The 20,610-nt window shown below is 41.1% G+C and overlaps 1 protein-coding gene and 1 non-coding gene across 4 annotated transcripts in view; one reads left to right on the top strand and one right to left on the bottom strand.

Annotated features, from left to right (window-relative positions):
* The window catches only part of KLHDC1 (kelch domain containing 1), a 47,023-nt gene extending 40,850 nt beyond the window's left edge, over window positions 1–6,173 (bottom strand). For 2 of the 3 annotated variants that reach the window (XM_049706894.1, XM_004270028.3), the window contains exon 1: window positions 5,864–6,173. In XM_049706894.1, coding sequence (XP_049562851.1) covers window positions 5,864–5,959 — 96 coding nt within the window. In that variant the 5' untranslated portion in view covers window positions 5,960–6,173. Of the gene's footprint in view, window positions 1–3,342; window positions 3,529–5,863 lie in introns of all 3 variants that reach the window. The other variant, XM_049706895.1, reaches the window with a different exon arrangement.
* Window positions 6,174–6,247: 74 nt separating this feature from the next.
* Window positions 6,248–11,006, top strand: LOC117201396 (uncharacterized). Its single transcript, XR_004483413.2, has 2 exons — window positions 6,248–6,948; window positions 10,505–11,006. It is a non-coding gene; the product is annotated as an uncharacterized LOC117201396 (transcript).
* The last annotated feature ends 9,604 nt before the right edge of the window (window positions 11,007–20,610 follow it).

Here is a 20,610-nt window from a genome sequence, read left to right as displayed (position 1 = left end):
AATAAAAAATAGGGGCTCAGATACTTGTATGCCAATATTCATATCAGGACTATTCACAATACACAAAAGGTGGCAACAACCCAAGTGTCCCAACAACAGATGAACGGATAAACAAAATGTGGTATATGCATACAGTGTAATCGTATTCACCATAAAAAGGAAGGAAGTTCTGATACATACTGCAACACAGCGAACCTTGAAAATATTATGCTAAATAAAATAAGCCAGACTCAAAAAGACAAATATTGTATGATTCCATTTATATGAAATATCTAGGAAAATGCAAATACATAAAGACAGAATGATTAGAAGTTAGCAGGGACTGGGGTAAGGAAGGAGGGAGAGTTTCTGTTTGGAGCAGTGAAGAGTTTTGGAACTAGATAGTGGTAACACTGCACAACATTGTGAATGTAATTAATGCCACCGAACTGTACAGTCACCTGGTTAAAATGGCAAATTAAATGTTTTATATATTTTACTATTATTGAAAAAGAGTAAAGAAAATTCATACAAAAGAACAAAAGGCCCTAAATAACCAAACTATTCCTGAAGAACAAGAACAAGATAGGGTGGGGATGGGGCTTTTACCACCCAACATTTAGACTTCTAGTAAAGCCATTGTAATTTAGATACTGAGGTTCTGTCACAAGAATAAATAAACAGACAAACTGCACAGAATAAAGAACTTAGAAACAGACCACACATACATGGAAACTTGATGTGTAACAGACTGAGTTTGCATGTTAGTAGGGAAAGAGGGGACTATTTAATATACGACACAAGAACAACTGGTTATCCACACTGAAAATATAATGAAATTGGATCCCTACCTTAAACCAACCAAATAAAAAATTCAGATTTAAGAAAAAAAGATTTAAACATGGAAGGCAAAACCAAAAATCATTTAGAAGACAATACAGGAGACTTTATGATCTCCATAATGGGAAAGATTTCTTAAGATGCAGAAAGCACAAAGCGTTAAGGAAAAGACTGAAATTATATTAAAATTAAAACCTTCTGTTAAACAAAGGATAATCATCAAGAAAGTGCAAAGATAAGCTACAAACTAAGAAGGCATATTCAACTCATACAACTATATAATTAAAGTATTCCTATAAATCAGTAAAAGACAACTCAATAGACAAATGAGCAAAAGACAGGAACCAGCATTTTTACAGAAGAGAAAACACAAACATTTCATAAGGCTATGAAAATACATTCCACTGTAATCATGGAAAGTAAACAAAAACCACAATGAAATATCATGTCACACTCACTGGATTGGCAAAAACTTTAAGGCCAGGTGGCATCAAATGTTGTCAAGGATGTGGAGCAAGGAGGGGGCTGGTGGTAGTGTAGATTGATACAAATATTTTGGCAACACTGACATTCCCAAGTAAATGTGGAGATGTGTGCACCAGGCAACCCAGCATTCCATTCCTTGGTATATGCCCTAGGGAGTGTACATGTTCTGCTGCATGTATAACAGGAGATATGTTACCAGGAATGCTCAATGTAGCATTGCTTACAACCCAAGAAAACCGTGAAGCATTCAAATATTCATGCATAGTGGAATAGATACGGAAATTGCCGTAAATTCACACAATAGAATATTACACAGGACACACATCAGATGAATGCATCCAGGGATGATTTTCAAAATATTTAATAACTGGGCAGCACAGAAACTAACCAAACAGAATAAACACCAAGTAAACACAGGTACAGCCATGCAAGTGCACACCAGCTGAATACAAGTAATGTGTGAATCTAAAAAACATAATGTTAACTAAAAGAATTAAGTCATGAAAGAAAACACATGCTCTGATTCAAAAACCAAATAATATATTGTTTAGAGACAGATGCATGTGTGATAAAACTATAAAGAAAATAGTAATTAATAAGAAATCAAGATAGCGGTACCCTGTGAGGGTGGGAGGAAAAATATAATCAGTGAAGGATAAACAGGAGGCTTCTAAGGTACTGATTCTAGCTGATTTTTTAATCTGGAAGTTAAACACGACAGTTATTTTACATACTCTTTTGTACATACGTTTCAAATTTTTAAATTAAAGAATAAAACTTTAAGAAATTAATATTAGGTAGCTCACGTAATCATCAGGGAAGCTGGAGAACCAGCCTCTGATCTATGTAGAGAGGAGCAAGGCCTGAAACCCTTCCAGAGAACCAGTCTGATGCACGAACTGCCCCAGCCACTGGTGAGCATCACACTGCAGCTTGTCGCACTGCCTTTTGCCAGGGACCTTATCTTCCTACAACTTCTACGGCTCGCTAAGAATCCTCTTCAGGTCCTGACTTTTACAGGTTTATTCCTGAGCCCAAATCTAGCACACATACATCTAACAAACAGCATCCAAGCTACTTGCTCACAACCTAGCTGCAAGGGAAGCTGAAAAATACCTGGCACTCAGGTTCTTTTATATTGGGCACCTACCATGAGCTATGCCCAATTCTGGACACTGGAGACACAATAGGGAACAAAACCCCCTTCTTTACAGAATATACATTCTATGAAGGTAGGTAGGAGGTACTCAGACAACTAAAATAAATACTCCAACAAGACTCGCTTAGTGGGGGACACTACAAGAGGAAGGGGGTTCAAATGCTGGGCATCTAAAAAGAATAAATGTCTTCCACGTAATATGGATGGTCTGTGTCACCATCTATGAATATATAAAACGAACTATTAAGTTAAAGAAATACACACTTAAGGCTTTTAATACACATTGCTAAATTTCTCTTCAGAAAAGGTTACCAGTGCATGAGTAATTCATTTCCCCATGCTCTTCTCAAAAATTCTTTTTAATATTTGCAAATTGGAAAAGAAAATATTCATTATTTTCAGCTGGGTTTCTTTGATTCATATTCTATTTTGATTTCTCCTTTTGTAAACTGCTGTGCATATCCATTGCTCATTTTTCAAGGGAAATATTCATTTTTAATTTTACAGGACCTTTGTCTATCATAAATGTTGCAAATACCTCCCCCAGTTTGTCATTTGCCTTCTTACTTTATGGTGTTTAAAAAGCACAGATTTTAATTTTTTAAAACTTTGATCTTGACTGCTCTAAGATGATTAAACAATTTTCACTTACATTAAAAAAATTTTTGGTCTACCAATCCTTTTCCCTTATAGTTTTTTCCCAATTCAGTTTTTCTTTTCCCAACTCAAGATTTTACAAGAGTCACATATTTTCTTTGGTATCATATAGCTTAACTTCTCTACATTTGTCAATCCTAAAACTCCACTATCATTTTCCTCCAGCTGCCCCAGGACCATTTATTGAATAAGCAATTGTTTTTCCAGAATTGAAATGCTACCTTTTATATACAAAATACTCTTATATGCTTGGCTGTTTATGTTATTTCTTCTCCATTCCATCATGCTTTCTCAGCGTGCATCAGGACCACTGATTTAAAAGTATCGTAATATGTTTTAATATCTGGTAGTATAAACCTTCATTCTTTTCAGACATTTTCTAAATTGATTCTTCTTCCCTTTAAGTCCTATTCAAAACAGAAATATATAGTTAAACAGATTCAGCTGCTAGCTTCTATAAGGAAAAGTTTAGGGCAAAATGTATTAATATCAATTGTGTTAGGGAAATAAAACTGTTCATACGATTAAACAGTAAGAAGAAAGCGTATCATCTGTAAGGATGCTAAAACCCTGTGCTTCTCCTCCAAAATTTGGAAAAAACTACTCACAACTTTTAAATGCTCCTAGTTGCAATACTAAAGTTTGTATGAATTTCAGTAATGTGGAAAGGATATGGAAGAACTAGGAGCAAGAGAATATTCTGGCACCAATTATAATTTACTACTTACTTTTTTCAGCTTTGCTGCTCTTACCTCTAGAGGTAGGGCTGTTTTCAGATACAAAGTCCTTTAGAAAATGCTCAACGATAGAGTAATAAGTAATTTAGACAGATATATATTGGCCATTCAAGTTTTAGGATATACATTTGTCAATTTTAACACACATTGTGTTAATGAGGAGGAAAATTGTGCTTGGAACATACAATCTGGAATCATCTGACCATTATTCTTAACTGCTGACTACTGGATTACCTCCAGATTCCAGGGTCTTTTCGCTGTTCAGAAGGATCTGAATAAAACAATTGTGGGAAGGATTCTATTTTTTCTCACGATATGCCATGTCTTCTTTTCTGCCTCCTACTCTCCCTTTCCTTCCGCTTATGCCTTAGACATATTTTAAGCGCTGACAATCCCTGGAATTTAAAAAGTAGTAGACTTGATCTAAATCTGTGTGGTACTTTCCAGGGTGGCTCATACAGCATTTACTCATTGGATCAATCAGTAGTAGGAAGTATTTGTATTCACTGCCACCTGAAGACCTGAAATCTTATCAATTACACAATTTTCAAGATTAAAATGAGATATAAAAAATTCAGACATTTCAGTTATGGGCTTAACAGAAATCTATACTGTCACAAGATATAAGATATTACAGATTACTATTTTAAGTGAGTTTTTTTTTTCATTTAACTTTTACAATATTAAGAACCAATATAGCAGATGAAGTTTGACACCTGTACATCTTCAAGTGGCAGAGCTCAAAAACAATCAAAATATTTCTTCTGCAAAAACCATCATTATGTATAGACTACTTTTTCATCAAGAACAAATGGTGGAAATATTAGAGCTTAAGAGAGCATAGTCACCTAATTTATGTTTATCATAGAAAAAATAGCCTTTGGAAATCCAATATACCTATGTTGGAATCTGCTGCCCTTGAGGTCAAACGGTCATTCAAATTATTTACTCTTACTGATTCATCTTCCTTATTTTTAAAATGGGGACATTACTTACCTTACAAGATACGGTAAGGATTATACAAGATTAGGGATATGAGATTTCCTAGCACATGCCACGTATAGTAGGCACTCAAATGTGAGTTCTGATTTTCTCATCCTGATACTGAATCAAATTAAAAATAAACACACAAACAAAACAACAACAAAACCCAACTTGGATCTGAGAATCATTTAACATATACAGTATGTTCTTTATTTCAGTGAGCGATTCAGTCATGTTACATCTGTCACATAATAGCATCGAGTCAGTCAGAAAAATGTAGGTTCTACATCCAGTAGAACTCCAGATGGCTCGCTTTTCTTTTTTTTTAATCTGTAAACTAAAGGGGTTGTTTTCCATCTCTAGAATCCTTGATTCTATTATCCTACGATTATAGAGACAAAACAAATACACATATACAAACCTCCACTGTAGTGAGAATTTTAAAGCATAATACTCTTAAGTATATTGTTGCTAATACAAGTCTGTTTTGAGACTCGAAAAAATTTCGTAATTACCCCTTGGTAAAGGAATGCCACTAAAAATTACTTAGAAACACTTAAATGCTTCAGTGATTTCGATATTTCGGATCGCGCCGCGGGCATAAGTAAATATTTACAAAATAATATAGCACGGCATCCTTGGTGGGCTTTTTTGAGTCTGCGCAAGCAGTTAAAAATGATCATCAATCGCGCAGTAACCGACTGAGTGCTGGGTAAGCCGGGTTATCGGCCAGCTGCGAGGACCGGGGGAACTGGAGAGTGGGAAGAGCCCCGGACTGGGGTTTGAAGGCTAGTTTCCTAGTAGAAGCAACGGCGGCGCGGCGTCAAGCCCTGGCGCGGCGGGAGAGCGGCCGATGGCGGAGGGCCGGGCGGGGCGCGGGGGGCACCGGGCGCGCCGGCCTGGTCCGCGGACCGGCCCCCGTGTAGGGGCCGGGTGTGGGCGGGTGCTCGGCGGCCACTCTGGCCGAGAAGCCGGGCGGGCTCCCGGCGCAAGTCCGCCCCGTCCCGCCTCTTCCCCTTACCACGTAGCCCCCCCACACGTAGAGGAAGTTTCCGTCCACCACTGCGCAGTGGCCGCTGCGCTCCTCGGCCACGCAGAACAGCTGGGAGTCCGCCATCCGCGCCGTCGCTGGGTCCAGCCGCTCTGCGCGAGGCAGCCCCCTGCCCACGGAGCGGCCTTTCCTCCCGCCCGGCTCCTCCACGCACGAACGGAACGCGTCGAGGGTCGAGATTGGTGGGAAGGCGGCACCAGTGCGGCTGCGCTGTGCCGAAGCCCGCCCGGGAAGCCGAGCCTGGGGCGGCGTCGCCAGTTAGGGATGCTTGAGGTCTGAGTGGGCAGGGAGGTGCCTTGGCTTCTCCGCAACCCTGCCACCCGCTGATTTCGTGTCACTTGCGATTGTGTTGTGTGGGCGGAACAACCTGTGTACCTTATCCAGTGGTTCAGTGGACTTCTGGTCCATGGGCTTGATGCTGCTGTGACTTAAATCAATATGTTAATACATTAATGCTTTGTGAGGGTTTGCGTTTTCCATTCAACCTCTAGCAGAGATAATTAGCCAGAGAGAGAGAGAGAGAGAGAGAGAGAGAGGACTTTATATATATATGTATATATACATGTATATACATGTAGAGAAATAACTGAGGACATGGAAGGAGACGTGACCCATGAGTCCCCCCGGCAAGCTGGGTGCGTGCGAAAAAGCCAGAACTGCAAGCAGTCCTGAGTGCTTTGGGCACTGATCCATGAAATGTCTTCAGTATATTCAGAATAATGGGAACATAAGGAAATGTCCTTGTGCTGCTTTTGCGGTTCAAGGACGAAGCACGGCACGTTCTTAAGAAAGCCCATTGTTTATTGTATAATCAGTAAAAGCATATCTGGCTGCTTTGGTATTTCTGGAATGTTAAGAAAACAAGTCTTAAGATGTAAACTTAGATAATGCTTAAATAAAAGTCACCACAGCAGAACGAGACGGCGCTGTCATTGCCTGAGAGAGCAGCAGCCCTCTACTGTTGTGTTTCTGCACAATTCATCTCGTGTGATGAGCTTACTTTCAGCCCTGACATAAGAAACTACAACATTTGGCGCCCGAACAGGGACCTGAAGGTAAGCATCGAAGTCACGCGGGATCGAAGGGGATTTTTGTACGCTAAAAGGGAAAAGCGAAACCTCCGGGAAGAGTAGAGTCATGGGGAATTCTCCCTCAGTGGAATGTCAATACATTAGACTCCTAAAACAGTTATTACGGAGTTCTGGAGTGAAGGTGAAACAAGAATCTTTTGATGAATTGTTTGCGGGGATTCGTAAACATTGTTACTGGTTTCAACCTACTGGTCATAACCAGTTGAATTTAAAAGTTTGGAAACAGGTTATGCGAGCATTAAGAAGAGCTCATCAGTATAGAGACCCTATATCTGTTCGTGTCTGGTCTCTCTGTAATCTAATTTCCCTTGCCCTGGAATCATTACAATCTGAGACTGAAAGTGAAAATGGGGCGCGCCCTCAGCGTTCGAATTCTGCTCCCGATCACTCTGCTGCTTTTCGTACTCTGTTCCGTGAGTCTCCTATAGAGGACCTTCCTCCGCCTCCTCTTATGTCTGAGACAGGAGAGGATTTTTCGGGTTCCAGTGATGAAGGGGCTTTTTCTGACGATGATAAAGATCGGGAGCAAGCTAGCAAACAAAATGAGATGCCACTTTCTCAACAGAATGAGATTTCTGATATACTTTCAAATTTGAAAGATTTGATGACTAAATTGGAAGAAAATAAAAACAATGCTACCACCCCTTCATATCAGGAGACATGTCCTACTATTCCTTCGGCTCCTCCTTTAGAATTAGCAGCTTATCCTGTTGGAGCCTCTTGTCAGTTTCGATTTCCTCTAAAACCTGAATTTAATAAACTTTTATTGGAAGAAGAGATGAATAAGGAAGAAAAGCAATATTCTGAACCATTTTTTGCTTTCCCTATTGTTAGACAAGCTATGCCGGCTAACAATCAATTTCCGAATGGATATATGAACGTTGAGTATAACCCTCATGATTTAAAAATTTTAAAAATGCTAAAAGAAGCCATTAATGCATATGGGATGCATTCTAATTATGTTCAAGGTCTTTTGTCTGGGTATGCTTCCGAAAACATATTAATTCCTCAGGATTGGGAGGCGCTTGCCAAGACTGTTCTTGAACCTGGACAATATATGCAGTTTAAGACTTGGTGGAAAAAAGAAGCTGAAAACATGGCAAGGACTAATGCGGCCCATAATCCTCCAGGGCCACTTTTAGATGAATTAATAGGAGCACGCGCATTTAGTAATCTACAAGCTCAAGCTCAATTTGACGATTTACGAATCATTCAAATACGTATGTGTTGTTTGCAAGCATGGCTACGAGTGGAACCCCCTGGAAAAACAGCACAATCTTTTACTAAGTTAATGCAAGGGCCTGGTGAGCCTTACACTGATTTCTTGTCTAGATTGCGTGCAGCCATTCAAAGAGATGTAGCACAAATAGATGTGCAAGATTTATTATTACGATCCTTGGCCTTTGAGAAAGCAAATCCTGAATGCCAGAAGGCATTGCGGCCTTTACGAGCTGTGAAAGCTCCACTTGAAGAGTATATAAAAGCTTGCCATGATATTGGATCTCCTACTTATCATGCCAATTTACTTGCAGCTGCCATAACTGGAGGGTTGAAAGATAATCGTACTAAATGTTACAATTGTGGAAAGTACGGACATATGAGGCGAGATTGTCGAAAAGGGCAAGGCCAAATATCAAAACAGGTTAAGAATGAGCAGCCAGCTGGTATGTGTCGCCGGTGTGGTCAAGGACGACACTGGACTAATGAATGCCGTTCCAAAAAGGATAAGTTCGGAACTCTTTTGCCTCCACGAGATAATGTCTCGGGAAACGGGAAGTTAGGCCCAACCCGGGGCCGCAACAACAATACGGGAAAAGCGACAGTAAATTCTCAACAGTATCCAGTAAGCAATGGCAGCTTTCATCAGACACTACAGGACAATCTCAACATCGGCTCTTAGTTACTGATCTCATGCATGCTACCAGCGGCAGTGCTGCCGTTGACTTAATTGCTCCTCGAGAGTGTATCCTTATGCCAGCAGGAGGAGTTCATAAATTAGCTACAGGAGTTTATGGGCCTATACCTGCAGGAACCGTGGGACTATTATTAGGACGAAGTAGTTTGAGTCTGCAGGGTATAACAGTTCATACTGGAGTTATTGATGAGGATTATAATGGAGAAATTTCTATTATGATTTCTGTTACAAAACCTATAGAATTTAATAAGGGACAAAGAATTGCTCAATTGTTACTGTTACCATATATAAAACAAGCAGCCGCCCCGGTAAAGCGTGCTGGGGGGTTCGGCAGCACGGGAAAAAATGTTTTTTGGCAATCCTTTATCAACGATCAACGTCCCCAATTAACGATTACCTTTAATAATAATGTGAAATTTACGGGCCTTTTTGATACGGGAGCTGATAATAAAACAGTCTGAATGGCCTTCATATTGGCCTTTAGAAAAGGTGGAAGCGTCATTGATTGGAACCCTTTTGGCTCTGCCCGAGGAAAAAGGGGTCTGAAGAATTTACACTGGCATAGAGAGAATAACACTATTAATAGCAATACTATTAATGATACCATAGTATGGCATGCTGGAGGGTTTTCTCCTCCTGGTCCTCATTTAAATGGATTTCCTATCCAAAAGGATTTGTGGAAGCTTATGGCAGCTTTGGAAAAGATTAATGCTTGGGTAGGACGTATGGCTAACAAATCTGGACGTTATAGTTTGACTTTTCATAAAAATGTTACTCGGTATACTCGTGGTTGTGTGAAATTACCTTATATATTGTTAAAAGGACCAGCTGAATGGAATAAGACTCTAGGTATTATAATATGTAAAAATTGCGCTCTGTATACCTGCATTAACTCTAGTATATCTTTTAACATATCTACTGAAAGTCTGTATATTTTACGAGCTCGGACAGGTCTTTGGCTTCCTGTTAATCTTGGAAGGGAATGGCAAGAATCTCTCCCTATGGCTGTTTTGCAATATTTAGCTGATGCATTAAAAAGAAGTAAAAGATTCGTAGGAATGTTGATTGCAGCTGTCATAGGTATTATAGCCATAACAGCTACTGCTGCAGTAGCTGGAGTTGCTTTAGAACAATCTATTCAGACCGTTGATTATATAACTGATTGGCATAAAAATTCTGAAATGCTTTGGTCCTCTCAACGACAAATTGATTCGGAAATACAGTCGGAAATAGCAGACTTACAACAAGCTGTGGTTATGCTGGGAGACCAACTTGTGAATTTACAAAGACAAATGAAGCTACGTTGTGACTGGAATCAAAGTGCCTTTTGTGTCACTTCGGTTCCGTATAATCAGTCTGCATTCCCCTGGGGAAAAATAAAAAAAATCTATTACATCACAAAAATTTGACAGAAGAAATTGTGAACTTACAAGGGGAAATTCAACAAACTTCAGAAGAGATTACAACGACTTAATTCGCAAAAAGTATCAACTGGAATTATTCAAGGACTTAATTTAAATCCTATGTCTAAATTACATGCTTTATTTGGTTCTACCGCAGGATTGTTAATGATTATTATAATAATAATCATATGTTTAATTGTAGTCCGACGACGATTGCAAGCCACCCGCCATGTAATATCGCAACAAGCTGCCGTGTTCTCCTTGATGCTGCACAAGCTGCAAAACAAAAAGGGGGAAATGTAGAGAAATAACTGAGGACGTGGAAGGAGACGTGACCCATGAGTCCCCCCGGCAAGCTGGGTGCGTGCGAAAAAGCCAGAACTGCAAGCAGTCCTGAGTGCTTTGGGCACTGATCCATGAAATGTCCTCAGTATAATCAGAATAATGGGAACACAAGGAAATGTCCTTGTGCTGCTTTTGCGGTTCAAGGACGAAGCACGGCATGTTCTTAAGAAAGCCCATTATTTATTGTATAATCAGTAAAAGCATATCTGGCTGCTTTGGTGTTTCTGGAATGTTAAGAAAACAAGTCTTAAGATGTAAACTTAGATAATGCTTAAATAAAAGTCACCACAGCAGGACGAGACGGCGCTGTTATTGCCTGAGAGAGCAGCAGCCCTCTACTGCTGTGTTTCTGCACAATTCATCTCGTGTGATGAGCCTACTTTCAGCCCTGACATAGGAAACTAAAACATATATATATATATATATATATATATATATATATATATACAATTAAGAATTTTCTAAAACGTATGCCAGCAAACTACGGCCCTGCAGGCCAAATCTTTCTGCTGCCTGCTTTTGTAGCACCCACAAGCTAAGAACAGTTCAACATTTTGAATGGTTGAAAAAAATTCAAAGAAGAATGATATTACTCCTGAACATGATAGAAATCCAAATTTCAGCATCTGTACATAAAGTTTTATTGCCACACAACCACCCTCATTCGTTTAAGTATTGTCTATGGCCGCTGATGTAAGCCACAGAGTTGAGTAGACAGAGCTGAGTAGCTGCAACAAAGACCAGAAATCTCCCACTGCCAAAAATATTTACTGTCTGGCCCCTTCCAGAAAAAGCTGGTTAACCCTTGCTATAAAATGATGTACTGAAGTAAAACTAGGGCCAGGAGGGAAGAAAATAATTACAGCAGCATCTAAAAATGCACTTGTCCAGAGTTACCCTTTGAAGAGAACGTGGCTGCCCACCACTCAGAACAAGTTCATTTATTCATTTATTCGGTATATATTTATTAAGTGCCTGCTTGCTGTAGATAGTTGGTATTGAGGCCCTGTTAAACACAAACGCTGAAGGAATCAAGTATGATTGATTCCTCAGAGCCTTGTAGTAGTAGATACCAAAGAAATACTAAATATGTAGATAATAAATATCTGTTGACTGAATGAATAAACAAAATGAATTTTAAGATGAATAAGACGTAGTTCTACCACAGGGACTTCAAAGTCCAGTTAGAGGGCAAGAGATGTAAAGAAATGCATGCAGTGTGGGATGAAAAGTGGCATAGTAGAAACGTGAACAAAATACAGCAGAGAAGCGGAAAGGAAATACACGATCTATTGGGCGGCGGGGGCGCACAAAGGGAGACACAAGTTTTTCATACAAGTTGTATAAATAGTTCCCTATGAGTGTAGAATGCTTGCAGGGAGCAGCCAGGGATAAAGCTGGAATAGTCCATCTTGCAGCCTTGTCAGGTTAAAGAGTCTGAACTTTAAGGCCAAAGGGTCTTAAGCAGGGGAGTAAATAATGTAACTTGATTATTAGAACTTTTGCTTTGGATTGGCGGTGGGGGCGTGGAGGCGATCAGGACTGAAGGCATAAAGGCAGATGGCCCATAGGACAGCTCTGGTGTAACGTGGGTGCTCATAAATGGTAGTAGCAGTAGTAATAACCCCTCCTGAGCACAGGGGTGAGGTGGGGTCCGTCTCCAGATGGCACCCTGTGTCCCTAGCAATGACACGTTAGCTCTGGGGGTGCTGAGACCAGCTCTCATTGTTGTTATTAATGTATGGAACCTGGTGGTCCTTTGTCCCAGAAACTCCCTTTCCACCTGCAGTGGAATGCCAAAGCCCTCTCCAAGACTTCTGTGAATTCTTAGGGCTATAATCTCATAGTCACCTCTGGCTTTAAACTCCTACTGCTACTGGAATAATTCCATTTACAGGTTTATGGATCTTCTCCCCATGGAGCATGTTATTTCACATCACCCCAGACATGAAAAACATAGAAGCACATTGTATTTTCTTTCAAAACCCACTCTTTTTGTGTGTGGTATGCGGGCCTCTCACTGTTGTGGCCTCTCCCGTTGCGGAGCACAGGCTCCGGACGCACAGGCTCAGCGGCCATGGCTCACGGGCCTAGCTGCTCCGCGGCATGTGGGATCCTCCTGGACTGGGGCACGAACCCGTGTCCCCTGTATTGGCAGGCAGACTCTCAACCACTGCGCCACCAGGGAAGCCCCAAAACCCACTCTTAAAGGTCATTTGTATTTCTACTAAATTTCACTGAAGTAAAAGGTAAAAGTAAAAAGATGACAGAGAAGGGGTTTATATCACAGAAAGAAAATAGTTTCAAACAGAACATGATTACCCTCATTCTTAAAACCTCATCAGCCATGCCACCATTTTGGCCTTGTCAGAGACAAACCAGGTCGGACACTAGTTAAAAAAGCAAGGATAGATTTTGTTCAGTAACAAACTATTGTCATGGGGAAGAGGATGCACTGTGAACTGAACTGAACTTTGTGGAAATTGAAGGCAGGAGACTTTTTAAAGCTTTCAGTGTACCGAGGGAAGGCACTGAGGGGCGCTGAAGAGGGTTGATCCCTGTGGCTAGGCCATCTGGGCTTGTTAATTGGAGCATATCCAGAGAAGAAACAAACTTCTTCTATCTTTATGACTAGAGGCAGTGATGCAAGTTAAGGCAAGGCACCCACTAAAATTAGGCCTTTATCTTCCCACAGGGCTGGGGAGCAAGAGTAAGAATTATCTCCCTATATGTTTGCATTTCAAAGAGCTCTCAGATGCTTGGAGAAACAGTTTTGTTTGGTAAATTTACACCTCAAAGGCAGAGAAAGGATGTATAATTGCAAGCTTTCTAAAGTAACTGCCGGGCTTCCCTGGTGGCGCGGTGGTTGAGAGTCCGCCTGCCGATGCAGGGGACACGGGTTCGTGCCCCGGTCCGGGAAGATCCCACATGCCGCGGAGCGGCTGGGCCCGTGAGCCATGGCCGCTGAGCCTGCGCGTCGGGAGCCTTTGCTCCGCAACGGGAGAGGCCACAGCAGTGAGAAGCCCGCTTACCGCAAAAACAAAAACAAAATAAAGTAACTGCTATAAGGGGGCGTGGGAGGGAGGGTTCAGGGGCCTATCTGCCTATCACCAGGTTTGGGGCCGGAACAAACAGTAAATTCTCTTGGCAGCCTTGAGCTTTTTCAGGCAGGCAGGCACTCTAAGGGGCACTGGAGTCATTCTAGGGGTGTGGCCTTGAGCTGTTAGAAACTGTGCTGGTGCTTGTTTAAGTCTCTTAGTATGGCAGGGGCGCGGGGTCTGGACGAAATCATTTGTGCCAAGAGTCTGCAGATTTTCCAAGTTAAGGTTGAGGCTTAGTTGAGAATAGGGCTCAGAGGAGCTTGACTAGAGTTTGGTCAAGAGGAGAGTCTTGATCACCTTTCCGCTGGCCTTCTCTCCTTAGGCCCTAGCCTCAGGACATTCTGCTGACGCCTCTCTACATTCTCCCCTCCAAGACGGTCCCCCAGGAGTAGCATTCCTTTTAACATATGCAAAAATAAGCTCAAAATGCATTAAAGACTTAAACATAAGACCTGAAGCCCTAAAACTCCTAGAAGAAAACAGGGGGAAAGCTCCTTGACATTGGTCTTGGCAGTGATTTTTTTTGGAGATGACACCAAAAGCATAGGCCACAGAAGCAAAAATAAGCACACGGGACTACCTCAAACTAAAAAGCTTCTGCACAGCAAAGGAAACAATCAACAAAATGAAAAGGCAACCTACAGAATGGTAGAAAATATTTCCCAATAATATAGCCAGTGAAGGTTAATATCTTAAATATATAAGGAATTCATAAAACTCAGTAGAGAAAAGAAAAGATTAAAAAATGAGCAAAGGACCTGAACAGACATTTTCCCTAAAAAGACATACAAATGGCCAACAGGTATATGATGTATAATACCAACATGTACATCACTAATCATCAGGGAAATGCAAATCAAAACCACAATGAGATATTGTGTCACACCTAGTAGGATGGCTGTTGTCAAAAAGTCAAATATAGTAAGTGCTGGCAAGGATGTGGAGAAAAGGGAACCCTGTACACTGTTGGTGGGAATGTAAACTGGTGCAGCCACTATGGAAAACAATATAGATGTTCTTTAAAAAATTAAAAATCGAACTACCATATAATCTAGCAATCCCACTTCTGGGTATATATCCAAAGGAAAAAAATCACTCTCTCCAAAAGATATCTGTACTCCCATATTCATTGCAGCATTATTCACAATACATGGAAACAAACTGTCAGTGGATGGATGGATAAAGAAAATGTGGTATACATATACAATGGAATATTATTCAGCCTTCAAAAAGAAGGAATTCCTGACACTTGTGTCAACATGAATGAACCTGAAGGACATTATGCTAATTGAAATAAGCCAGATAGAGAAAGGCACATGTTGCATGATCTCACTTATTTTATTTATTTATTTATTGGACATGCTGCATGGCATGTAGGATCTTAGTTCCCCGACCAGGGATTGAACCCACACCCTCTGTAGTGGAAGTGTGGAGGCTTAACTGCTGGACCACCAGGGAAGTCCCTGCATGATCTGACTTAAATGTGGGATCTAAAAATGTCCAATTCATAGAAACAGAGAGTAGAATGGTGGTTATCAGTGGCTGAGGGTTGGGAGAAATGTGGAGATGTTGGTCAAGGGTACAAACTTTCAGTAATAGAATGAATAAATACTAGAGACGCAATGTATTACAAGTGACTATAGCTAATAATAATGTATTGTATACTTGAAATTTTCTAAGAGAATAGATCTGAAGTGTTTTCACCACACACACACAAAATGGTAACTATGTGAGGTGATGAATATGCTAATTAGCTTGATTGTGGTAATCATTTCACAATGTAAACATATATCAAAACATCACATGTGCACCTTAAATACTTACAATTTTTATTTGACAATCGTTCTTCATAATGTTGAAAAAAAAAGAAACCAGATGAGGGACTTCCCTGGTGGCACAGTGGTTAAGACTCCACACTCCCAATGCAGGGGGCCAGGGTTTGATCCCTGGTCAGGGAACTAGATCCCATATGCATGCCACAACTAAGAGTTCACATGCTACAACTAAGGAGTCCCCCTGCCACAACTAAGGAGCCCACCCACCAAAACTAAGACCCAGCACAACCAAATAAATATTAAAGAAAAAGAAACTAGACACAAAAGAATACCTGCTATATAATTTCATTTATATGAAATTCAAGATATACAAAATTAATTTATGGTAATAGAAAGCAGAAGAGTAGTTGTTTGGGGTAGGGAGAGGGGATTTATGTAATTGAGTACAAGGAAATATTCTGGGTGATGGAAATTTTCTGTATCATGATTAGGGTGGTAATTACATAGGTTTATACATTTATTGAAACTCATATGTATTCTTTATGTATGTGCAATGTAAATTATGCCTCAATAAAAAAATACATATATTTAAAGTTATCACTGTATCATTTGCTTGTTACTAGTAACACTGGCACTGTATTTTTGAAACGACCTACTTGTCCTCCTGGACCTTAAAGTATGTTTGGGGCTATAGACCAGCAAACAGACAACTACCATGCTCTGCAGTAAGTGTAATGACAGCAAAAGTCCAGGGCACCTTGGGGCTTCATAAGAGGGCCCCTAACTCAGATCTGGGAGAGTCAGGGAAGGTTCCCAAGAGAAAGTAAAGTCTAAGCTAAGAAGTGAAGGATGAATGGAAGTTGTTTAGGCAAATGTAGGGGAAGAGGAAGGGGAGTGTTCCTGGCGGATGGAACAAGAGAGGAAGAAAGAGATGGCTTGTTCACTTTATCCTAATATGAGATTTGGAAACGTTTTAAGTAGGGAGGTGACATAATAAGAATTATGTTTTAGAAAGCTTATTCCGATGGCAAGGTTGGAGACAAAGAGACCCGTTGGCAGGTCAGTCCCTGCTACTAGAGAGGCTGATAACCTAGTAAGGCCCCTAGCCATAGCGATAGAAATGGTCAGGTCATGGGCTTCCCTGGTGGCGCAGTGGTTGAGAGTCCGCCTGCCGATGCAGGGGACACGGGTTCGTGCCCCGGTCCGGGAAGATCCCACATGCTGTGGAGCGGCTGGGCCCGTGAGCCATGGCCACTGAGCCTGCGCGTCCGGAGCCTGTGCTAAATAAAAAAAAGAAAGAAAGAAAAAAAAGAAATGCTCGGGTCTGAGAGATACTTAAAAGGTAGAACCAAAGGGACTTGGCTGATTGGTTTATGGAGAATGAAGGAGAGGGAGGTGTCAAGGATGCTGCCTAGTTTACTAGCATAGTCACTGGGTGGAAGGGGTAGAGTCCTTCACCAGGGTAGTGAACTTGGGAGGAGGAGCAGATTTTGGAGGGATGATGGTAAGTTCATTTGGGCACATATTGAGTTGAATTTGAAGCTTGAGAAAATATGGATTTTGGAGTCATCAGCATTTAGTTTTCATTGAAGTATTAGGACTTTACGGCCAGGTGAAGGAGTCATAGGGAAAAGAAATTGAAAATTTATGGGAGAAAAAGGAATCATTGTCAGATTGTGAGAGGAAGCTGGGAAATTGGGATAGATTCTTTTATCTTCAATTTCTTAACGTGAAAAATATCAAACAAAGAAAAGTTGAAAAAAATAGTTCAAGGAATACTTGTGTACTCTCCACTTAAGTTTAATAATTGTTACTATTTCCATAATAGCTTTATATTTGTTTATATGTGTGTGTCTACATTTTTCGTTTTGCTGAATTATTTGAAAGTTACACTTCAGCATTCATTTCCTAAAAATAGGGGCATTCATATATATAACCACAATATCATTATCACACTTAAGTAATTAACAGTTATTACTTAATATAATTTAATATCCAATCCATATTCAAGATTCCCAAATTTCATTGGGAATAAATAAAAAACATGGGGCTGGGCTTCCTTGGTGGCGCAGTGGTTGAGAGTCCGCCTGCCGATGTAGGGGACGCGGGTTCGTGCCCCGGTCCGGGAGGATCCCACATGCCGCGGAGCGGCTGGGCCCGTGAGCCATGGCCACTGAGCCTGCGCGTCCGGAGACTGTGCTCCGCAACGGGAGAGGCCACAACAGTGAGAGGCCCGCGTACCGCAAAAAAAACACCAACATTTATCACCTCACACAGTTTTTGTAGGTTGGGAATTTAGGAACAGCCTGGCTGGGTGATTCAGCCTCGTCTCTCTGAGGTTGCAGTCAAGATACTGGAGAGAGTTGCAGTCATCTAAAGACTTCACTAGGGCTGGAAGAGCTGCTTCTGAAATTATTCACAGTTGCTGGCATGTGGATGGCAAGTTGGTGCTGGCTGTTGCAGGAGGCCTTGATTTCTTAACGCATGGACCTTTCCAAGAGCTGCTTGAGGGCAGCTGGTTTCCTCCAAGAGAATCTTGGGTGATTTTGCTGTTTAAAATGGACTCCAAGCATAGTGATGAAGTGCTTTCTAGTGTTCCAAGGCATAAGAAGGCTGTCATTTGCCTTAGGAAGAAAACACATGTGTTAGATAAGCTTCCTTCAGGCATGAATTATAGTGCTGCTGCCTCTGAGTTCAATGTTAATGAATCAACAATATATATTAAAGACGTCTTTAAACAGAAATACACACAAAGCAAGGTTATGTGTTGATAAGTTGATGAAAATGCTGTGACCAGAGGCTCAGAGGAGCCTTACCCCTTACCCTAGGAGCAATGATTATTTGCTAATTCAGTGTTGGTGGTGACTGTCTAGAACGTAATCACCTTGAATAATGAGAATCAACTGTTTATTTATCCATATTTATTTCCTCTCCTTTCTTACATAAAAGTTCAAATTTTCATTGCAGTTTTTTGTCATTGGAACATATTTTGGGAGCAGGCGACAATCACTGCCTCTGCCCCCCCCACCCCCCCGCAGGAACCTGTGCCGGCTGCCATACCTGCACACCCCCTATCAAGGGGATAATGGCCAGCACACACTTAGGAAAGAGGTGGAAAGCATCCAAACTAAAAGCAGCCCTAGGGCCAAAAATATTAAACCAATACAAGCTATACAAGGATGCTCCTGCATATAAATAGCCTTCCAAGACTACAGAAGATAATTGTTTCTCCTAAGTTCACAGAGTAAGAGAAATATAAGTAAAATGAAGAAGCAGAGGAACCACTCCCAGTTAAAAGATCCAGAGAATTCCCCTAAAGGAACAAACAATGAAACAGTCCTCTTCAGTCTAATAGACACCGAGTTCAAAAAGGAAGTAAAGAAGATACTGAAGGAATTAAGAAAGCTTATCAGCAGAAATGCAGATTACTGTAAAAAGGAACTAGAAACTATAAGGAGGAGGCAAGAAAAATTAGGAAATTCATTTGCTGAGATGAAACCTGAACTAAAGACAATGAATAGCAGAATGAATAATGCAGAAGAACGAATAAGTGATCTGGAAGACAGAATAATGGAAATCACCCAATCAGAACAGCAGACAGAAAGCCAAATGAAAAAAAAAATTGAAAGCAATATAAGACACCTATGGGATAATATAAAGTGTGCCAATCTACACATAATAGGGATCCCAGGAGAAGAAAGAGAAAAGGGGATTGAAAATGTAATTGGAATGTATTTCACTGAAAATATACAGAGAGCTGTGTTCAAAAATCACTTTTTGGGGCTTCCCTGGTGGTGCAGTGGTTAAGAATCCGCCTGCCAATGCAGGGGACACGGGTTCAAGCCCTGGTCCGGGAAGATCCCACATGCCGTGGAGCAACTAAGCCCGTGCGCCACAACTACTGAGCCTGCACTCTAGAGCCCGCGAGTCACAACTACTGAAGCCCGCGCGCCTAGAGCCTGTGCTCTGCAACAAGAGAAGCCACCGCAATGAGAAGCCCGCGCACCGCAACAAAGAGTAGCCCCCGCTCGCCGCAACTAGAGAAAACCAGCGCACAGCAACAAAGACCCAATACAGCCAAAAATGAATAAATTAAATAAAGAAAAAAAGAAGGGGACAGATCCCCCACCTTTAATAAAAAAAAAATCACTTTTCTCTGTGATGTTACGTTACCAATTCAATATACAGGTATATTGGTTTTGGTCTGCTTTCAGTTTTGTTTACTTTTTTCTTTTCTGTTTTTGAATATGAAAAACATATACATTGATTGACAGTTAAAAGTCTCACTACAAAGAAAGGTCTCACTTCCATCTTTATCCCTTCCAGCCGTAAAGGTTAATCATTTTTTGGTGTCCAGTGTTACCTTTAAGAGGTTTTTTAAAATACAAATTCAAGTAAATAAATATGTATATATATTCTTATGCTCCCTCCTTTACCATATTTTGCTTTTTGTTGTTGTTGTTATCCGGATACCCTGGAGGTCACCGTATATCAGTTCTTAGAAACCATCCTCACGTTTTATGAGACGGAGCGTTCACTTATAAGCACTCCACGGCTTTATTTAACTCACTGAAGCAACCGTTTTGAAGTTGGCACATTAACAGCTCACTTGCTGCAATCAGACCGAGTTCAAATCCTGGCTCCCTCACTTACTTACAGAACGTTTCATTTTGAGTGAGCCATCTACCATCTTTGTGTCTTACTCTCCTAATCTGTAAAATGAGGATGTTGAAAAAACAGCACACAACTCATTAGGCTTTAGGAGCAATACGTCAATTAATACGTTAAAACGCTTATGATAGTACATGGTGCATAGGAAGCCCGCAACTTAAATAAAAAGCGGGGTGGGTGAGAATGATGGTGATGTGTAGCAGCTTCGAGTGAATGTCGGGGAAAACCCTGTGGTGACACAAAGCATAAGGGCCCCGGGGTCCGGGAGGAGCCCGACCGGAGTCACGGAAGGTGGAGGGTAGCGATGGGAGTACTAAGTGGCTCAACGAAGTATTTGAGATAGGGAAGCACATACCCAACCAGACACCAGGGAAAGACGCCCTCGCTCTTCAGTCTCCGAGCAACAGAGCAGTGCA

This window comes from Orcinus orca, chromosome 2 (genome assembly GCF_937001465.1).
Source record: "Orcinus orca chromosome 2, mOrcOrc1.1, whole genome shotgun sequence".
NCBI classification, from domain to species: domain Eukaryota; kingdom Metazoa; phylum Chordata; class Mammalia; order Artiodactyla; family Delphinidae; genus Orcinus; species Orcinus orca.
The sequence above is the reverse complement of the archived record's forward strand: the minus strand, read 5'-3'. Positions and strand labels throughout refer to the sequence as shown.